Here is a 19119-nt window from a genome sequence, read left to right on the forward strand (position 1 = left end):
TCTGTTATTTTGGGAGAGTTCATTGACAATCATGATTTAATCAATTTAATTATAGTACTTTTTTTTGGGGTTGATGCACTAGTTGAAAGTGTATCGTGTGTTTTTTTTCTATGTTGATTTAATAAAAAAAAACAAAAAAAAACGTGCAGTCTCTCCTCCAGGATAGAGCTATCACTTTGGCATCCCGAAGCCAAAACACTATTTACTTAAACCTGGTGGTTTGCTTTCTCCAATATGAGTAATAATATGAATAATATGTGTTAATTAATTCACTTCATCTCCTTTAACTCGTTCACTCACTCACTTCTGCTACTGCCAGCTCAACAAAATCAAGTGAAAAAATGTGTTTAAGGATTGGTTTGTTTATGAAGCTTGATGTGGTTTCTGTTATTTTGGGAGAGTTCATTGACAATCATGATTTAATCAATTTAATTATAGTACTCGGTAAAAGGTTTATTTTGAAGGCCAAAAACAGATATTCACTTAGTATTACTTTCTTTAAAACATTTATTCAGTATTTTTTAACTTTAGACAGTTACATGGTTGAAAACGATAATGATGGGAAGTCCTCAAAGGCTTATGTTGAAAGTGTAATTATGTTTATAGATTATATGCTATCTGTTGTTGTATTCCCTCATTTTTAGTGACCTGAACATAAGATGGACTGTACATACATTTTTTTTTTTTTTTTTTTTTTTGAAAATGTAATTTTGTTTATAGATTATATGCAATCTGTTGTGTTCCAAAATGTTCTGTTTTTTTCTTCTTTTTTTTTCTCAGTGTACATGAATGAAGGTGTGTGTTGCTGGACCCGACTTGGACATTATCTGGACTGGACCTGGTTTAAAAACCTTTAAACCAAGCTAATTTCATTTACAACCAGGTCTGGTGAAGATAAGGTCCTTTATTTCCTTTTTTTTTTTTTTTTTATAGATAATTTCATATATATATATAAATATAAATAAATAAATAAATAAATAAATATAGCTAATTTCATTTACAACCAAGTCTGGTGAAGATAAGGTCCTTTATTTCCTTTTTCTTTTTTTTTTATATAGATAATTTCATATATATATATAAATATAAATAAATATAGCTAATTTCATTTACAACCAGGTCTGGTGAAGATAAGGTCCTTTATTTCCTTTTTTTTTTTTTTTTATAGATAATTTCATATATATATAAATATAAATAAATAAATAAATAAATAAATAAATAAATATAGCTAATTTCATTTACAACCAAGTCTGGTGAAGATAAGGTCCTTTCTTTCCTTTTTCTTTTTTTTTTTATAGATAATTTCAGATATATATAAATATAAATAAATAAATAAATATAGCTAATTTCATTTACAACCAGGTCTGGTGAAGATAAGGTCCTTTATTTCCTTTTTTTTATTTATTTTTTTATAGATAAGATAAATAAATATTTTCTTGGATAAAGAGGAAAGTAAAAGAATATAAAAATAATTACATAAGGGAGAAAAAAGGGCACAAACAATCAAGTGTGCTTCAGGGACTGTGTTGTGTCCCTTGCAGAAGTGTTGTCCATGTTGTGCGAACCAGAATATTGATAGCAGAAAGAAACAACCCCTTTTGTGTGAGTGGGTGTGTATGAGTGTGAATGGGGGAGGGAGGGTTTTTTTGGGGGGTTGATGCACTAGTTGAAAGTGTATCGTGTGTTTTTTTCTATGTTGATTTAATTAAAAAAAATTAAAAAACGTGCAGTCTCTCCTCCAGGATAGAGCTATCACTTTGGCATCCCGAAGCCTAAACACTATTTACTTAAACCTGGTGGTTTGCTTTCTCCAATATGAGTAATAATATGACTAATATGTGTTAATTCATTCACTTCATCTCCTTTAACTCGTTCACTCACTCACTTCTGCTACTGCCAGCTCAACAAAATCAAGTGAAAAAATGTGTTTAAGGATTGGTTTGTTTATGAAGCTTGATGTGGTTTCTGTTATTTTGGGAGAGTTCATTGACAATCATGATTTAATCAATTTAATTATAGTACTAGGTAAAAGGTTTATTTTTAAGGCCAAAAACAGATATTCACTTAGTATTACTTTCTTTAAAAACATTTATTCAGTATTTTTTAACTTTAGAAAGTTACATGTTTGAAAACGATAATGATGCCAAAAAACATAAAAAAAAAGATGGGAAGTCCTCAAAGGCTTATGTTGAAAGTGTATTTATGTTTATAGATTATATGCTATCTGTTGTTGTATTCCCTCATTTTTTGTGACCTGAACATAAGATGGACTGTACATACATTTTTTTTGTTTTTGTTTTGAAAATGTAATTTTGTTTATAGATTATATGCAATCTGTTGTGTTCCAAAAATTTTCTATTTTTTCTTTTTTTTTTTCTTTTTTTTTCTCAGTGTACATGAAAGAAGGTGTGTGTTGCTGGACATTATCTGGACTGGACCTGGTTTAAAAAAAAAAAAAAAAAAAACTTTTAAATGAAGCTAATTTCATTTACAACCAGGTCTGGTGAAGATAAAGTCATTTCTTTCCTTTTTTTTTTTTTTTTTTTTTTTATAGATTAGATAAATAAATATTTTCTTGGATAAAAAGGAAAGTAAAACAATATAAAAATAATTACATAGGGGAGAAAAAAAGAAAGAAAAAAAAAGTAATTAAACGAAAATGTTAGTGGACCAGCGGCACAAACAATCAAGTGTGCTTCAGGGACTGTGTTGTGTCCCTTGCAGAAGTGTTGTCCATGTTTTGGGAACCAGAATATTGATAGCAGAAAGAAACAACCCCTTTTGTGTGAGTGGGTGTGTATGAGTGTGAATGGGGGAGGGAGGGTTTTTTTGGGGGTTGATGCACTAGTTGAAAGTGTATCGTGTGTTCTTTTCTATGTTGATTTAATTAAAAAAATGAAAAAAAAAATGCCATGGGTGGATCTACACCTGACATCCACTGTAATGATACCAAGTACAGGAGCGTATCTAGTCAATACTACTATGATTACATCAATAATTTTTAGCATCACAACATCTTCTTTCGTTTAAAAAAAAATGATATTATGTTTATAAACTCAGTAAATATGTCCCTGGACACATGAGGACTTTGAATATGACCAATGTATGATCCTGTAACTACTTGGTATCGAATCAGCACCTAAATGTGTGGTATCATCCAAAACTAATGTAAAGTATCAAAGAAGAGAAGAATAAGTGATTATTACATTTTAACAGAAGTGTAGATAGAACATGTTGAAACAGAAAATAAGCAGATATTAACAGTAAATGAACTAGTAGAATAATAATCAATTTTCTACAGATTGTCCCTCATAATGTGTACAAAATAATAGGTGTATAAATGACACAATATGTTACTGCATACGACTAATTAGGAGTCTTTGTTTGTTTACTTACTACTAAAAGACAAGTTGTCTAGTATGTTCACTATTTTATTTAAGGACAAAATTGCAATAATAAACATATGTTTCATGTACACTAAGATTTTTTGTTAAAATAAAACCAATAATGCTATTTTTGTGGTCCCCTTTATTCAGAAAAGTATCGGATCGATACCTAAATGTGTGGTATCATCCAAAACTAATGTAAAGTATCAAAGAAGAGAAGAATAAGTGATTACATTTTAACAGAAGTGTAGATAGAACATGTTGAAACAGAAAATAAGAAGATATTAACAGTAAATGAACAAGTAGAATAATAATCAATTTTCTACAGTTTGTCCCTTATAATGTGTACAAAATAATAGGTGTATAAATGACACAATATGTTACTGCATACGACTAATTAGGAGTCTTTGTTTGTTTACTTACTACTAAAAGACAAGTTATTAACAGTAAATGAACAACTACAATAATAATCCATTTTCTACAGTTTGTCCCTCATAATGTGTACAAAATAATAGGTGTATAAATGACACAATATGTTACTGCATACGACTAATTAGGAGTCTTTGTTTGTTTACTTACTACTAAAAGACAAGTTGTCTAGTATGTTCACTATTTTAAGTTATTAACAGTAAATGAACAAGTAGATTAATAATCCATTTTCTACAGTTTGTCCCTCATAATGTTGACAAAATAATAGGTGTATAAATGACACAATATCTTATTGCATACGTCAGCAGACTAATTAGGAGTCTTTGTTTGTTTACTTACTACTAAAAGACAAGTTGTCTAGTATGTTCACTATTTTATTTAAGGACAAACTTGCAATAATAAACATATGTTTCATGTACCCTAACATTTGTTGTTAAAATAAAACCAATAATGCCATTTTTTTGTGGTCCCCTTTATTCAGAAAAGTATCGGATCGATACCTAAATGTGTGGTATCATCCAAAACTAATGTAAAGTATCAAAGAAGAGAAGAATAAGTGATTATTACATTTTAACAGAAGTGTAGATAGAACATGTTAAAAGAGGAAATAAGCAGATATTAACAGTGAATGAACAAGTAGATTAATAATCAATTTTCTACAGTTTGTCCCTTATAATGTTGACAAAATAATAGGTGTATAAATGACACAATATGTTACTGCATATGTCAGCAGACTAATTAGGAGTCTTTGTTTGTTTACTTACTACTAAAAGACAAGTTGTCTAGTATGTTCACTATTTTATTTAAGGACTAAATGGGCAGTGCCTGAAGAGCTGCAGCCCGCCCCCATGGCCCCCCCACCCCCTCCCCTCTTATCTGTCTATCTATAATGTTGACAAAATAATAGGTGTATAAATGACACAATATGTTACTGCATATGTCAGCAGACTAATTAGGAGTCTTTGTTTGTTTACTTACTACTAAAAGACAAGTTGTCTAGTATGTTCACTATTTTATTTAAGGACTAAATTACAATAATAAACATATGTTTCATGTACCCTAAGATTTGTTGTTAAAATAAAACCAATAATGCCATTTTTTGTGGTCCCCTTTATTCAGAAAAGTATCGGATCGATACCTAAATGTGTGATATCATCCAAAATTAATGTAAAGTATCAAAGAAGAGAAGAATAAGTGATTATTACATTTTAACAGAAGTGTAGATAGAACATGTTGAAAGAGAAAATAAGCAGATATTAACAGTGAATAATCAAGTAGAATAATAATCAATTTTCTACAGTTTGTCCCTCATAATGTGTACAAAATAATAGGTGTATAAATGACACAATATGTTACTGCATACGACTAATTAGGAGTCTTTGTTTGTTTACTTACTACTAAAAGACAAGTTATTTACAGTAAATGAACAAGTAGATTAATAATCCATTTTCTACAGTTTGTCCCTCAAAATGTGTACAAAATAATAGGTGTATAAATGACACAATATGTTACTGCATAGACTAATTAGGAGTCTTTGTTTGTTTACTTACTACTAAAAGACAAGTTGTCTAGTATGTTCACTATTTTATTTAAGGACAAACTTGCAATAATAAACATATGTTTAATGTACCCTAACATTTGTTGTTAAAATAAAACCAATAATGCCATTTTTTGTGGTCCCCTTTATTCAGAAAAGTATCGGATCGATACCTAAATGTGTGGTATCATCCAAAACTAATGTAAAGTATCAAAGAAGAGAAGAATAAGTGATTACATTTTAACAGAAGTGTAGATAGAACATGTTAAAACAGAAAATAAGAAGATATTAACAGTAAATGAACAAGTAGAATAATAATCAATTTTCTACAGTTTGTCCCTCATAATGTTGACAAAACAATAGGTGTATAAATGACACAATATGTTACTGCATACGACTAATTAGGAGTCTTTGTTTGTTTACTTACTACTAAAAGACAAGTTGTCTAGTATGTTCACTATTTTATTTAAGGACTAAATTACAATAATAAACATATGTTTCATGTACCCTAACATTTGTTGTTAAAATAAAACCAATAATGCCATTTTTTGTGGTCCCCTTTATTCAGAAAAGTATCGGATCGATACCTAAATGTGTGGTATCATCCAAAACTAATGTAAAGTATCAAAGAAGAGAAGAATAAGTGATTATTACATTTTAAACAGAAGAACATGTTTAAAGAAAAAGTAAGCAGATATTAACAGTAAATGAACAAGTAGATTAATAATCCATTTTCTACAGTTTGTCCCTCATAATGTGTAGAAAATAATAGGTGTATAAATGACACAATATGTTACTGCATATGTCAGCAGACTAATTAGGAGTCTTTGTTTGTTTACTTACTACTAAAAGACAAGTTGTCTAGTATGTTCACTATTTTATTTAAGGACTAAATGGGCAGTGCCTGAAGAGCTGCAGCCGGCCACCATGGCCCCCCCACCCCCTCCCCTCTTATCTGTCTATCTATAATGTTGACAAAATAATAGGTGTATAAATGACACAACATCTTATTGCATACGTCAGCAGACTAATTAGGAGTCTTTGTTTGTTTACTTACTACTAAAAGACAAGTTGTCTAGTATGTTTAAGGTTTAAGGTTTAAGGTTTAAAGAAGAGAAGAATAAGTGATTATTACATTTTAACAGAAGTGTAGATAGAACATGTTTAAAGAAAAAATAAGCAGATATTAACAGTAAATGAACAAGTAGAATAATAATCAATTTTCTACAGTTTGTCCCTCATAATGTGTACAAAATAATAGGTGTATAAATGACACAATATGTTACTGCATACGACTAATTAGGAGTCTTTGTTTGTTTACTTACTACTAAAAGACAAGTTATTTACAGTAAATGAACAACTACAATAATAATCCATTTTCTACAGTTTGTCCCTCATAATGTGTACAAAATAATAGGTGTATAAATGACACAATATGTTACTGCATACGACTAATTAGGAGTCTTTGTTTGTTTACTTACTACTAAAAGACAAGTTGTCTAGTATGTTCACTATTTTATTTAAGGACAAACTTGCAATAATAAACATATGTTTCATGTACCCTAACATTTTTTATTAAAATAAAGCCAATAATGCTATTTTCGGTGGTCCCCTTTATTTAGAAAAGTACCGAAAAGTATCGAAATCGGGTCAACACTAGTACCTTATTGACATATTATTCCCAGGCCTTCAAGGGCCATATAAAAAAATGATGCGGCGCGCCAGACTTGGCCCCCGGGCCTTGGGTTTGTGTTGTAAAAGCTGCAGGATAATGCATCTAGTATGTCTTCCAATGCATTTTCTGGCCACACACTTTAGGAATCTTAGAGTGCCATACATAATTCAGTGCCTATTAATGGAGAAAGTAAACAATGCATTACCTCATACTTGCTTTGCTCCACCCTCAGACGCTCTATATTCTGGGCCGTCTGATTGATTTGCGATAACAGACTGGTGGGGTCTCCCAATTGAGGATTTTTCTCATAAACTCCCTTCATCTTCCCCAGGGCCTCACTGACAGACAGAAAAAGGGAGGGGGGGCTATTTTAGGAGTTTCCTGCAGAGCTCAGGTCTGACTTGAGAAATCCAAGATGTCACAACATGAACATTGCATTCTCCAGAGAAGGCAGTAATAGAGATGAATAGGCGTGTACACACAAACAAACACACACCTACTATCTACTTCTTTCTGCAAATCTCTGCCAATTTCCTCCAGTTTCTGTTGCAGCTTCTTCCTGCGCTGCTCCGGAGGGAGGTGGGTGAAGTCCTCCGTCACCACGGGCTGCCAAGAGGTCACACAGGAAGTGAGCTTTAATAACCCTCAACTTGCACAGGACAATAAAGACGAGGAAATAGAACACCGCACCCAGGAGGAACACCAAAGTTTGACTTCAGCTCACTTTTTGCACCTCATTTTCAAATCAGGCAAGGGCCATTCAAGTCATTTAGAAGTCATATTTGGCATTAGTGAGCTGATCCCTAAACTTTCAAAGTTAAAAAAAAAACCCACCATTTATCACATTTATTAAGCTTTTTCCTCATTTTTATTAAAAAGGCCACACTGAAAAGAAAAAGGAAATAATACTGCTCTGAATCTTGTATGCAATCCAATTTCTGTATGACATAATAAACTAAAGCTAACCAATATACAATGTTATGAGAATAAAGTCACTATTTTTTTTTAAACAACGTAAAATTATATAAATAAAACTTGTCATTTTATGAAGTTGTACTATAACAGGGGGAAAAAATATGATGAAAATACAGATTTTTAAGATAACTAAATTGTAATTTTACGAGAATTAAGTTAAAAGTAAATTAAGTAATATTAACAAATAATTTGTGATATTATGAGAATAAAAGTTGTCATTTTCGGGGGGGGGTTTAAATTGTAAAATACATATAAAAAGTATAAGTTGTACTATAACAGGGGAAAAACGTAAATTTGACCAAATTATTGATCGGGAAAAAAAAGTTTCTAATTATGTAATTTTACAATGTTTTTGGGATTTCAAAAAAAGTTTAAATAATGCCGAAAAATAATTTACAGAGATTGTAAAATGATGAAGAAAATACCGATTCTTAAGATAACTAAATTGTAATTTTACGAGAATTAAGTTAAAAGTAAATTAAGTAATATTAAAAAATAATTGGTGATTTTATGATTAATTTTAAATTGTAAAATACATATAAAAGGTAAGTTGTACAACAACAAGGGGAAAACCTACATTTGACCGAATTATTGATCGGAAAAAAATGCTTCTGATACAATGATGTAATTTTACAATGTTTTGGGAATTTAAAAAAAGGAAAAAATATGCCAAAAAATAATTGGCCAAAGTCGAAAAATTATGATGAAAATACTGATTTTTAAGATAACTAAATTGTAATTTTACGAGGATTAAGTTAAAAGTAAATTAAGTAATATTAACAAATAATTTGTGATATTATGAGAATAAAAGTTGTAATTTTCGGGGGGGGGGTTTAAATTGTAAAATACATATAAAAAGTATAAGTTGTACTATAACAGGGAAAAACATAAATTTCACCAAATTATTGATCGGAAAAAAAAGTTTCTAATCATGTAATTTTACAATGTTTTTGGGATTTCAAAAAAAGTTTAAATAATGCCGAAAAATAATTTAAAGAGATTGTAAAATTATGAAGAAAATACCGATTCTTAAGATAACTAAATTGTAATTTTACGAGAATTAAGTTAAAAGTAAATTAAGTAATATCAACAAATAACTGGTGATATTATGATAAAAAAGTTGTCTTTTTTTTTTTTTTTAATTTAAAAAAAAAAAAAGGAAAAAATATGCCAAAAAATGATTGGCCAAAGTCGAAAAATTATGATGATAATACTGATTTTTAAGATAACTAAATTGTAATTTTACGAGAATTAAGTTAAAAGTAAATTAAGTAATATTAAAAAATAATTGGTGATATTATGATAATAAAGTTGTCTTTTTTTTTTTTTTTTTTTTTTTTTTTTAAATTGTAAAATACATATAAAAGGTAAGTTGTACAACAACAAGGGGGAAACCTACATTTGACCGAATTATTGATCGGAAAAAAATGCTTCTGATACAATGATGTAATTTTACAATGTTTTGGGAATTTAAAAAAAAAAAAAAAAGGAAAAAATATGCCAAAAAATAATTGGCCAAAGTCGAAAAATTATGATGAAAATACTGATTTTTAAGATAACTAAATTGTAATTTTACGAGAATTAAGTCAAAAGTAAATTAAGTAATATTAACAAATAATTTGTGATATGAGAATAAAGTTGTCTTCTTTTTTTTTTTTTTTTTTTAATTGTAAAATACACATAAAAGTTAAGTTGTACTATAACAGGGGAAAAACATACATTTGACCGAATTATTGATCTGGAAAAAATGTTTCTAATACAGTAATGTAATTTTACAATGTTTTTTGGAATTAAAAAAAAAAAAAGTTCAAATAATGCCAAAAAAATAATTTAACATGGTCGTAAAATTATGAAGAAAATACAGATTTTTAAGATAACTAAATTGTAATTTTACGAGAATTAAGTTAAAAGTAAATTAAGTAATATTAACAAATAATTTGTGATACTATGAGAATAAAGTTGTCATTTTCGGGGAGTTTTTAAATTTTAAAATACATGTATAAGGTATGTTGTACTATAACAAGGGAGAAAACAAACATTTGACCGAGTTATTGATCGGGAAAAAAACGTTTCTAATACAATGATGTAATTTTACAATGTTTTTTGGAATTAAAAAAATAAAGTAAAAATAATGGCAAAAAATAATTTACCAAAGACGAAAAATTAAGATGAAAATACAGATTTTTTTAAGATAACTAAATTGTGATTTTACGAGAATTAAGTTAAAAGAAAATTAAGTAATATTAACAAATAATTTGTCATATTATGAGAATAATGTTGTCATTTTTGTTTACTTTTTTTAATTGTAAAATACATATAAAAAGATAAGTTGTACTATAACAGGGAAAAAACATACATTTGACCGAATTAAAAGTTTCTAATACAATTATGTAATTTTACAATGTTTTTGAGATTTAAAAAAAAGTTTAAATAATTCCAAAAAATAATTTACAGAGGTTGTCTAATTATGAAGAAAATACAGATTTTTAAGATAACTAAATTGTAATTTTACGAGGATTAAGTTAAAAGTAAATTAAGTCATATTAACAAATAATTTGTGATATTATGAGATTAAAGTTGTCTTTTTAATTTTTGTAAAGTCGTGACATTCCAAGAATAAATTATTAACATTTTAAATATGCCAGAAAACTTTTTTTTTTTTTACTAGGTTATGGTTGTAATATAATGAGAAAAATAAGGTAAACTAAGGAAATTGTATATTAAAAATTTGTTTTTTTCTAAATGTTATACTACAATAAAGTTGTGACACTCCAAGAATAAAGTCTTTACATTTTAAATATGCCAGAAAACTATTTTTTCTTACTCGGGTACGGTTGTGATATTATGAGGAAAAATAAGGTAAACTCAGATTTTTTTATTTTTGAAATAAAGTCATACTACAGTAAAGTTGTGACATTCCAAGAATAAAGTCTTAACATTTTAAATATGCCAGAAAACTTTTTTTTTACAAGGTTATGGTTGTAATATTACGAGAAAAATAAGGTAAACTAAGAAAATTGTATATTTAAAAAAAAAAAAGCATACTACAGTAAAGTTGTGACATTCCAAGAATAAATTCTTAACATTATAAATATGCCAGAACACTATTTTTTTTTTACTAGGTTATGGTTGTAATATTATGAGGAAAATAAGGTAAACTAAGAAAATTGTATATTTAAAAAAAAACAAAAAAACATTTATACTACAGTAAAGTTGTGACATTCCAAAAATAAAGTATTTACATTTTAAATATGCCAGAAAACTATTTTTTTCTTACTGGGTTATGGTTGTAATATTATGAGAAAAATAAGGTAAACTTAGAAAATTGTATATTTAAAAAATAATAATAATAATAATAATTTATACTACAGTAAAGTTGTGACATTCCAAAAATAAAGTCTTAACATTTTAAATATGCCAGAAAACTATTTCTTTACTAGGTTATGGTTGTAATATTATGACAAAAATAAGGTAAACTTAGATTTATTTATTTTTTTAAATAAAATTATACTACAGTAAAGTTGTGACATTCCAAGAATAAATTCTTAACATTTTAAATATGCCAGAAAAATGTTTTTTTTACTAGGTTATGGTTGTAATATAATGAGAAAAATAAGGTAAACTCAGAAAATTGTATATATTAAAAAAAAATAAAAATAAAAAATATATATATATATGCCAGAAATTTTTTTTTTTTTTACTAGGTTATGGTTGTAATATAATGAGAAAAATAAGGTAAACTCAGAAAATTGTATATTTAAAAAAAAAAAAAAAAAAAAAAAAAAAAAAATATATATATATATATATATATATATATATATATATATATGTATATATATATATATATATATATATTTTTTTTTTTTTTTTTTTTAAATATACAATTTTCTATATATATATATATTATATTACAGTAATGTTGTGACATTCCAATAATACATTCTTAATATTTTAAATATGCCAGAAATTATTTTTTTTTTACTAGGTTATGGCTGTAATATTATGAGAAAAATAAGGTAAACTCAGAAAATTGTATATTTAAAAAATAAATAAATTATATTACAGTAAAGTTGTGACGTACCAAGAATAAATTCTTAACATTTTAAATATGCCAGAAAACTTTTTTTTTTACTAGGTTATGGTTGTAATATTATGAGAAAAATAAGGTAAACTCAGAAAATTTTATTTTTCAAAGAATGAAGTTCAGAGTAAATTAAGTTTAATATCAGGATGCAACAAGACCACAACATTTTGAACGAAATTAATTTAAAAAGTCAGAATTTTCCAAGTATTACTCACTTTTTGTCCCTCACAACTTAATTACTGCCTTTTTCCTCACAATGTTCTACCCTCCTTCACCAGCAGGGGGCCACCTTTTCAATGCAAACTTGACCTTTACAAACAAGTCCAAAATTGCTGGTTGACTTGACAAGTTAGTATTTGCATGAGGAAGGTGGCCCCTGTACCAGTCACCCAGTTTGCACCAATATAACGTGGTCCTTATTACCGGGGGGAGCCTCTCTGGGGTGAACTTCTGGTAAATACATAGTTGAAAATGAATGAAAATGAAAACAGAAAATATGAAATACAAAATGAAAGTGGTGCAGATGTAAAGACACAGCAAGTGCAGGCCCCCGTGGGTGATGGTCTCTACTTTTTTAGGTGGACTCACCGATCTCCTGAGTGTGCGGAAGGACGAGATTCTGGGTTTGACTGTCTTATTGATCTCCTTCAAATAGTACGACAGGGGTTCCCGGCCGAACTTGGGGGACGGGGGTCCGTTGGTGGGTGAAGGGGCCGGAGGGTTGGAGAAAGGCGGGAGCAAGGACGGGGAGAGCTGGGATGGGAATGGGACGGGGCAGGGGGGGTCGCAGGCGGGTGGATAGGGGAAGTAATGGGGCAGGTTGACATATAAGAAGGAGACAAAAAGAGACAAACAAGTTGACAAGAGAAAGAAAAAGACACGGTCAACACCTCAAAGCACACCACCAAGCCGAGAAGACGACACAGAGACTCGACCGCATGACAACACACACACACACACACACACACACACACACATTTGTATTTCTTACCTCCTTGAGACCTCCGAAATACCTCTTTATGACCACCCTTTCTAAATATATAAAGATTTGTAATTACAACATTAATAATATATACATACTATGTAAATATAAAAAAAGGTAAGTTTTTAGTATTTTTTTTAATTTGTTTTGTAATTGATTTTTAATCTTCTTTATTTACTTTATTTTGTTTATTATTTTGGCCAAAAAGGGCACAATTCAATTTCTTTCACACACTTGTTATTTCATATGTTGACCAGAAGGGGGAGCACTTTTAAAAGCGACACACAGTCAATTTGAAAAATCCCTCCTTTTTGGGACCACCCTAACTTTTATAATGTCACCACCAGGGGTGCAAATGAGACATTTACCGATTTGTATTTACAACATTAATAATATATACAAACTATGCAAATATAGAAAAAGTCAAGCTTTTCGTAAATTATTATTATTTTTATTTTTTTTGCTTGTAATTGTTTTTTAATCTTCATTATTTACTTCAAGTTATTACAGTATGTCTCTATTTACATTTTTTATTTTTTTATTTTTTGTATTCATTTGGGCCTAAGGGGGCACATTTCAATTTCTTACACACACTTGTTATTACATATGTTGGCCAAAGGGGGCGCACGTAACATTTTTTACACACACTTGTTATTTCATATGTTGACCAGAAGGGGAGCACATTTAAAACCGACACAGTCAATTTGGGAGGAAAAAAAACTCCTTTTTGGGACCACGCTAACTTTAATAGATTTCACCATCAGGAGTGCAAATGAGACATTTACTGATTTGTATTTACAACATTAATAATATATACAAAAAAAGTCAAGCTTCTAGTTAATTATTTAGTTTTTGAATTTTTTGTTTGTAATTTTTTTTTAATCTTCATTATTTACTTCAAGTTATGACAGCATGTCTCTATATACATATTTATTTCTTTATTTATTTTATTAATTTGGGCCAAAGGGGGCGCATTTCAATTTCTTACACACACTTGTTATTTCATATGTTGACCAGAGGGGGAGCACTTTTAAAAGCGACACACAGTCAATTTGAAAAATCCCTCCTTTTTGGAACCACCCTCATTTTGATAGATTTCACCACCAGGGGTGCAAATGAGACATTTACCGATTTGTATTTACAACATTAATAATATATACAAACTACGCAAATATAGAAAAAGTCAAGCTTTTCGTAAATTATTATTATTATTATTATTTTGCTTGTAATTGTTTTTTAATCTTCATTATTTACTTCAAGTTATTACAGTATGTCTCTATATACATATTTTTTTTAATTTTATTAATTTGGGCCTAAGGGGGCACATTTCAATTTCTTACACACACTTGTTATTACATATGTTGGCCAAAGGGGGTGCCTGTAACATTTTTTTACACACACTTGTTATTTCATATGTTGACCAGAAGGGGAGCACATTTAAAACCGACACAGTCAATTTGGGGGGGAAATAACTCCTTTTTGGGACCACCCTAACTTTAATAGATTTCACCACCAGGGGTGCAAATGAGACATTTACTGATTTGTATTTACAACATTAATAATATATACAAAAAAAGTCAAGCTTCTAGTTAATTATTTAGTTTTTGAATTTTTTGTTTGTAATTGTTTTTTAATCTTGATTATTTACTTCAAGTTATTACGGTATGTCTCTACATACATACTTATTTTTTTATTTTTTTATTATTTGGGCCAAAAGGGGCACATTTCAATTCCTTACACACACTTGTTATTACACAAGTTGGCCGGAGGGAAGCACTTCAATTTCTTACACACACTTGTTATGTCATATGTTGACCAGAAGGGGAGCACTTTTAAAAGCGACACACAGTCAATTTGAAAAAAAACAAATTCCATTTTGGGACCACCCTCATTTACCGATTTGTATTTACAACATTAATAATATATACAAACTATGCAAATATAAAAAAAAAGTCAAGCTTTTAGTTAATTTATGTTGTTTTTGAATTTTTTGTTTGTAATTTTTTTTTAATCTTCATTATTTACTTCAGGTTATGACAGTATGTCTCTATATACATATTTATTTTTTTAATTTGGGCCAAAGGGGGCGCATTTCAATTTCTTACACACACTTGTTATTTCATATGTTGACCAGAAGGGGAGCACATTTAAAACCGACACAGTCAATTTGGGGGGGAAATAACTCCTTTTTGGGACCACCCTAACTTTAATAGATTTCACCACCAGGGGTGCAAATGAGACATTTACTGATTTTTATTTACAACATTAATAATATATACAAAAAAAGTCAAGCTTCTAGTTAATTATTTAGTTTTTGAATTTTTTGTTTGTAATTGTTTTTTAATCTTGATTATTTACTTCAAGTTATTACGGTATGTCTCTACATACATACTTATTTTTTTATTTTTTTATTATTTGGGCCAAAAGGGGCACATTTCAATTCCTTACACACACTTGTTATTACACAAGTTGGCCGGAGGGAAGCACTTCAATTTCTTACACACACTTGTTATGTCATATGTTGACCAGAAGGGGAGCACTTTTAAAAGCGACACACAGTCAATTTGAAAAAAAACAAATTCCATTTTGGGACCACCCTCATTTACCGATTTGTATTTACAACATTAATAATATATACAAACTATGCAAATATTAAAAAAAAGTCAAGCTTTTAGTTAATTATTTTGTTTTTGAATTTTTTGTTTGTAATTTTTTTTTAATCTTCATTATTTACTTCAGGTTATGACAGTATGTCTCTATATACATATTTATTTTTTTAATTTGGGCCAAAGGGGGCGCATTTCAATTTCTTACACACACTTGTTATTTCATATGTTGACCAGAAGGGGAGCACATTTAAAACCGACACAGTCAATTTGGGGGGGAAATAACTCCTTTTTGGGACCACCCTAACTTTAATAGATTTCACCACCAGGGGTGCAAATGAGACATTTACTGATTTGTATTTACAACATTAATAATATATACAAAAAAAGTCAAGCTTCTAGTTAATTATTTAGTTTTTGAATTTTTTGTTTGTAATTGTTTTTTAATCTTGATTATTTACTTCAAGTTATTACGGTATGTCTCTACATACATACTTATTTTTTTATTTTTTTATTATTTGGGCCAAAAGGGGCACATTTCAATTCCTTACACACACTTGTTATTACACAAGTTGGCCGGAGGGAAGCACTTCAATTTCTTACACACACTTGTTATGTCATATGTTGACCAGAAGGGGAGCACTTTTAAAAGCGACACACAGTCAATTTGAAAAAAAACAAATTCCATTTTGGGACCACCCTCATTTACCGATTTGTATTTACAACATTAATAATATATACAAACTATGCAAATATTTAAAAAAAGTCAAGCTTTTAGTTAATTATTTTGTTTTTGAATTTTTTGTTTGTAATTTTTTTTTAATCTTCATTATTTACTTCAGGTTATGACAGTATGTCTCTATATACATATTTATTTTTTTAATTTGGGCCAAAGGGGGCGCATTTCAATTTCTTACACACACTTGTTATTTCAAATGTTGGCCAGAGGGGGAACACTTTACATTTTTACAAACACTTGTTATTTCATATGTTGACCAGATAGGGGAGCACTTTTAAAACAGACACAGTCAATTTGAAAAATCCCTCCTTTTTGGGACCACCCTCATTTTGATAGATGTAACCATCTATCAAAGTGATAGATGGTGACATTTACCGATTTGTATTTACAACATTAATAATATATACAAACTATGCAAATATAAAAAAAGTCAAGCTTTTAGTTAATTATTTTGTTTTTGAATTTTTTGTTTGTAATTTTTTTTTAATCTTCATTATTTACTTCAAGTTATGACAGCATGTCTCTATATACATATTTATTTCTTTATTTATTTTATTAATTTGGGCCAAAGGGGGCGCATTTCAATTTCTTACACACACTTGTTATTTCATATGTTGACCAGAAGGGGGAGCACCTTTAAAAGTGACACACAGTCAATTTGAAAAATCCCTCCTTTTTGGGACCACCCTCATTTTGATAGATTTCACCACCAGGGGTGCAAATGAGACATTTACCGATTTATATTTACAACATTAATAATATATACAAACTATGCAAATATTAAAAAAAAGTCAAGCTTTTAGTTAATTATTTTGTTTTTGACATTTTTGTTTGTAATTGGTTTTTAATCTTCATTATTTACTTCAAGTTATTACAGTATGTCTCTATATATATTTTATTTTTTATTAATTTGGGCCAAAGGGGGCACATTTAAATTTATTACACACACTTGTTATTGCATATGTTGACCAGAGGGGGAACACTTCACATTTTTACAAACACTTGTTATTTCATATGTTGACCAGATAGGGGAGCACTTTTAAAACAGACAGTCAATTTGAAAAATCCCTCCTTTTTGGGACCACCCTCACTTTGATAGATGTAACCATCTATCAAAGTGATAGATGGTGACATTTACCGATTTGTATTTACAACATTAATAATATATACAAACTATGCAAATATTTAAAAAAGTCAAGCTTTTAGTTAATTATTTTGTTTTTCAATTTTTTGTTTGTAATTTTTTTTTAATCTTCATTATTTACTTCAAGTTATGACAGCATGTCTCTATATACATATTTATTTCTTTATTTATTTTATTAATTTGGGCCAAAGGGGGCGCATTTCAGTTTCTTACACACACTTGTTATTTCATATGTTGACAAGAGGGGGAGCACTTTTAAAACCCACGGTCAATTTGAAAAATCCCTCCTTTTTGGGACCACCCTCATTTTGATAGATGTAACCATCCATCAAAGTGATAGATGGTGACATTTACCGATTTGTATTTACAACATTAATAATATATACAAACTATGCAAATATAAAAAAAAGTCAAGCTTTTAGTTAATTATTTTGTTTTTCAATTTTTTGTATGTAATTTTTTTTAAATCTTAATTATTTACTTCAAGTAATGACAGCATGTCTCTATATACATATTTATTTATTTATTTATTTTATTAATTTGGGCCAAAGGGGGCGTATTTCAGTTCCTTACACACACTTGTTATTTCATATGTTGACAAGAGGGGAAGCACTTTTAAAACCCACAGTCAATTTGAAAAATCCCTCCTTTTTGGGACCATCCTCATTTTTGATAGATTTCACCACCAGGGGTGCAAATGAGACATTTACTGATTTGTATTTGCAACATTAATAATATATACAAACTATGCAAATATAAAAAAAAGTCAAGCTTTTAGTTAATTATTTTGTTTTTGACATTTTTGTTTGTAATTGGTTTTTAATCTTCATTATTTACTTCAAGTTATTACAGTATGTCTCTATATATATTTTATTTTTTATTAATTTGGGCCAAAGGGGGCACATTTAAATTTATTACACACACTTATTATTTCATATGTTGACCAGAGGGGGAACACTTCACATTTTTACAAACACTTGTTATTTCATATGTTGACCAGATAGGGGAGCACTTTTAAAACAGACACAGTCAATTTGAAAAATCCCTCCTTTTTGGGACCACCCTCATTTTGATAGAGTTCACCAACAGGGGTGCAAATGAGACATTTACCGATTTGTATTTACAACATTAATAATATATACAAACTATGCAAATATAAAAAAAAGTCAAGCTTCTAGTTAATTATTTTGTTTTTCAATTTTTTGTTTGTAATTTTTTTTTAAATCTTCATTATTTACTTCAAGTTATGACAGTATGTCTCTATATACATATTTATTTTTTTAATTTGGGCCAAAGGGGGCGCATTTCAATTTCTTACACACACTTGTTATTTCATATGTTGACCAGAGGGGGAGCACTTTTAAAACCCACAGTCAATTTGAAAAATCCCTCCTTTTTGGGACCATCCTCATTTTTGATAGATTTCACCACCAGGGGTGCAAATGAGACATTTACCGTTTTGTATTTACAACATTAATAATATATACAAACTATGCAAATATAAAAAAGTCAAGCTTCTAGTTAATTATTTAGTTTTTGAATTTTTTGTTTGTAATTGTTTTTTA

The 19119-nt window shown here is 29.0% G+C and overlaps 1 protein-coding gene across 1 annotated transcript in view; it reads right to left on the minus strand.

Annotated features, from left to right (window-relative positions):
• The window catches only part of trip10a (thyroid hormone receptor interactor 10a), a 145368-nt gene that overhangs the window by 5562 nt on the left and 120687 nt on the right, over positions 1–19119 (minus strand). Inside the window, exons 10-12 of the mRNA XM_061982065.1 lie at positions 12672–12836; positions 7521–7630; positions 7230–7362 (exon numbers count right to left, since the gene is read on the minus strand). Of these exons, the coding sequence (XP_061838049.1) occupies positions 7230–7362; positions 7521–7630; positions 12672–12836 (408 nt within the window). The remainder of the gene's footprint in view (positions 1–7229; positions 7363–7520; positions 7631–12671; positions 12837–19119) is intronic.

The sequence above is a fragment of the Nerophis lumbriciformis genome, linkage group LG24, assembly GCF_033978685.3.
Source record: "Nerophis lumbriciformis linkage group LG24, RoL_Nlum_v2.1, whole genome shotgun sequence".
NCBI classification, from domain to species: domain Eukaryota; kingdom Metazoa; phylum Chordata; class Actinopteri; order Syngnathiformes; family Syngnathidae; genus Nerophis; species Nerophis lumbriciformis.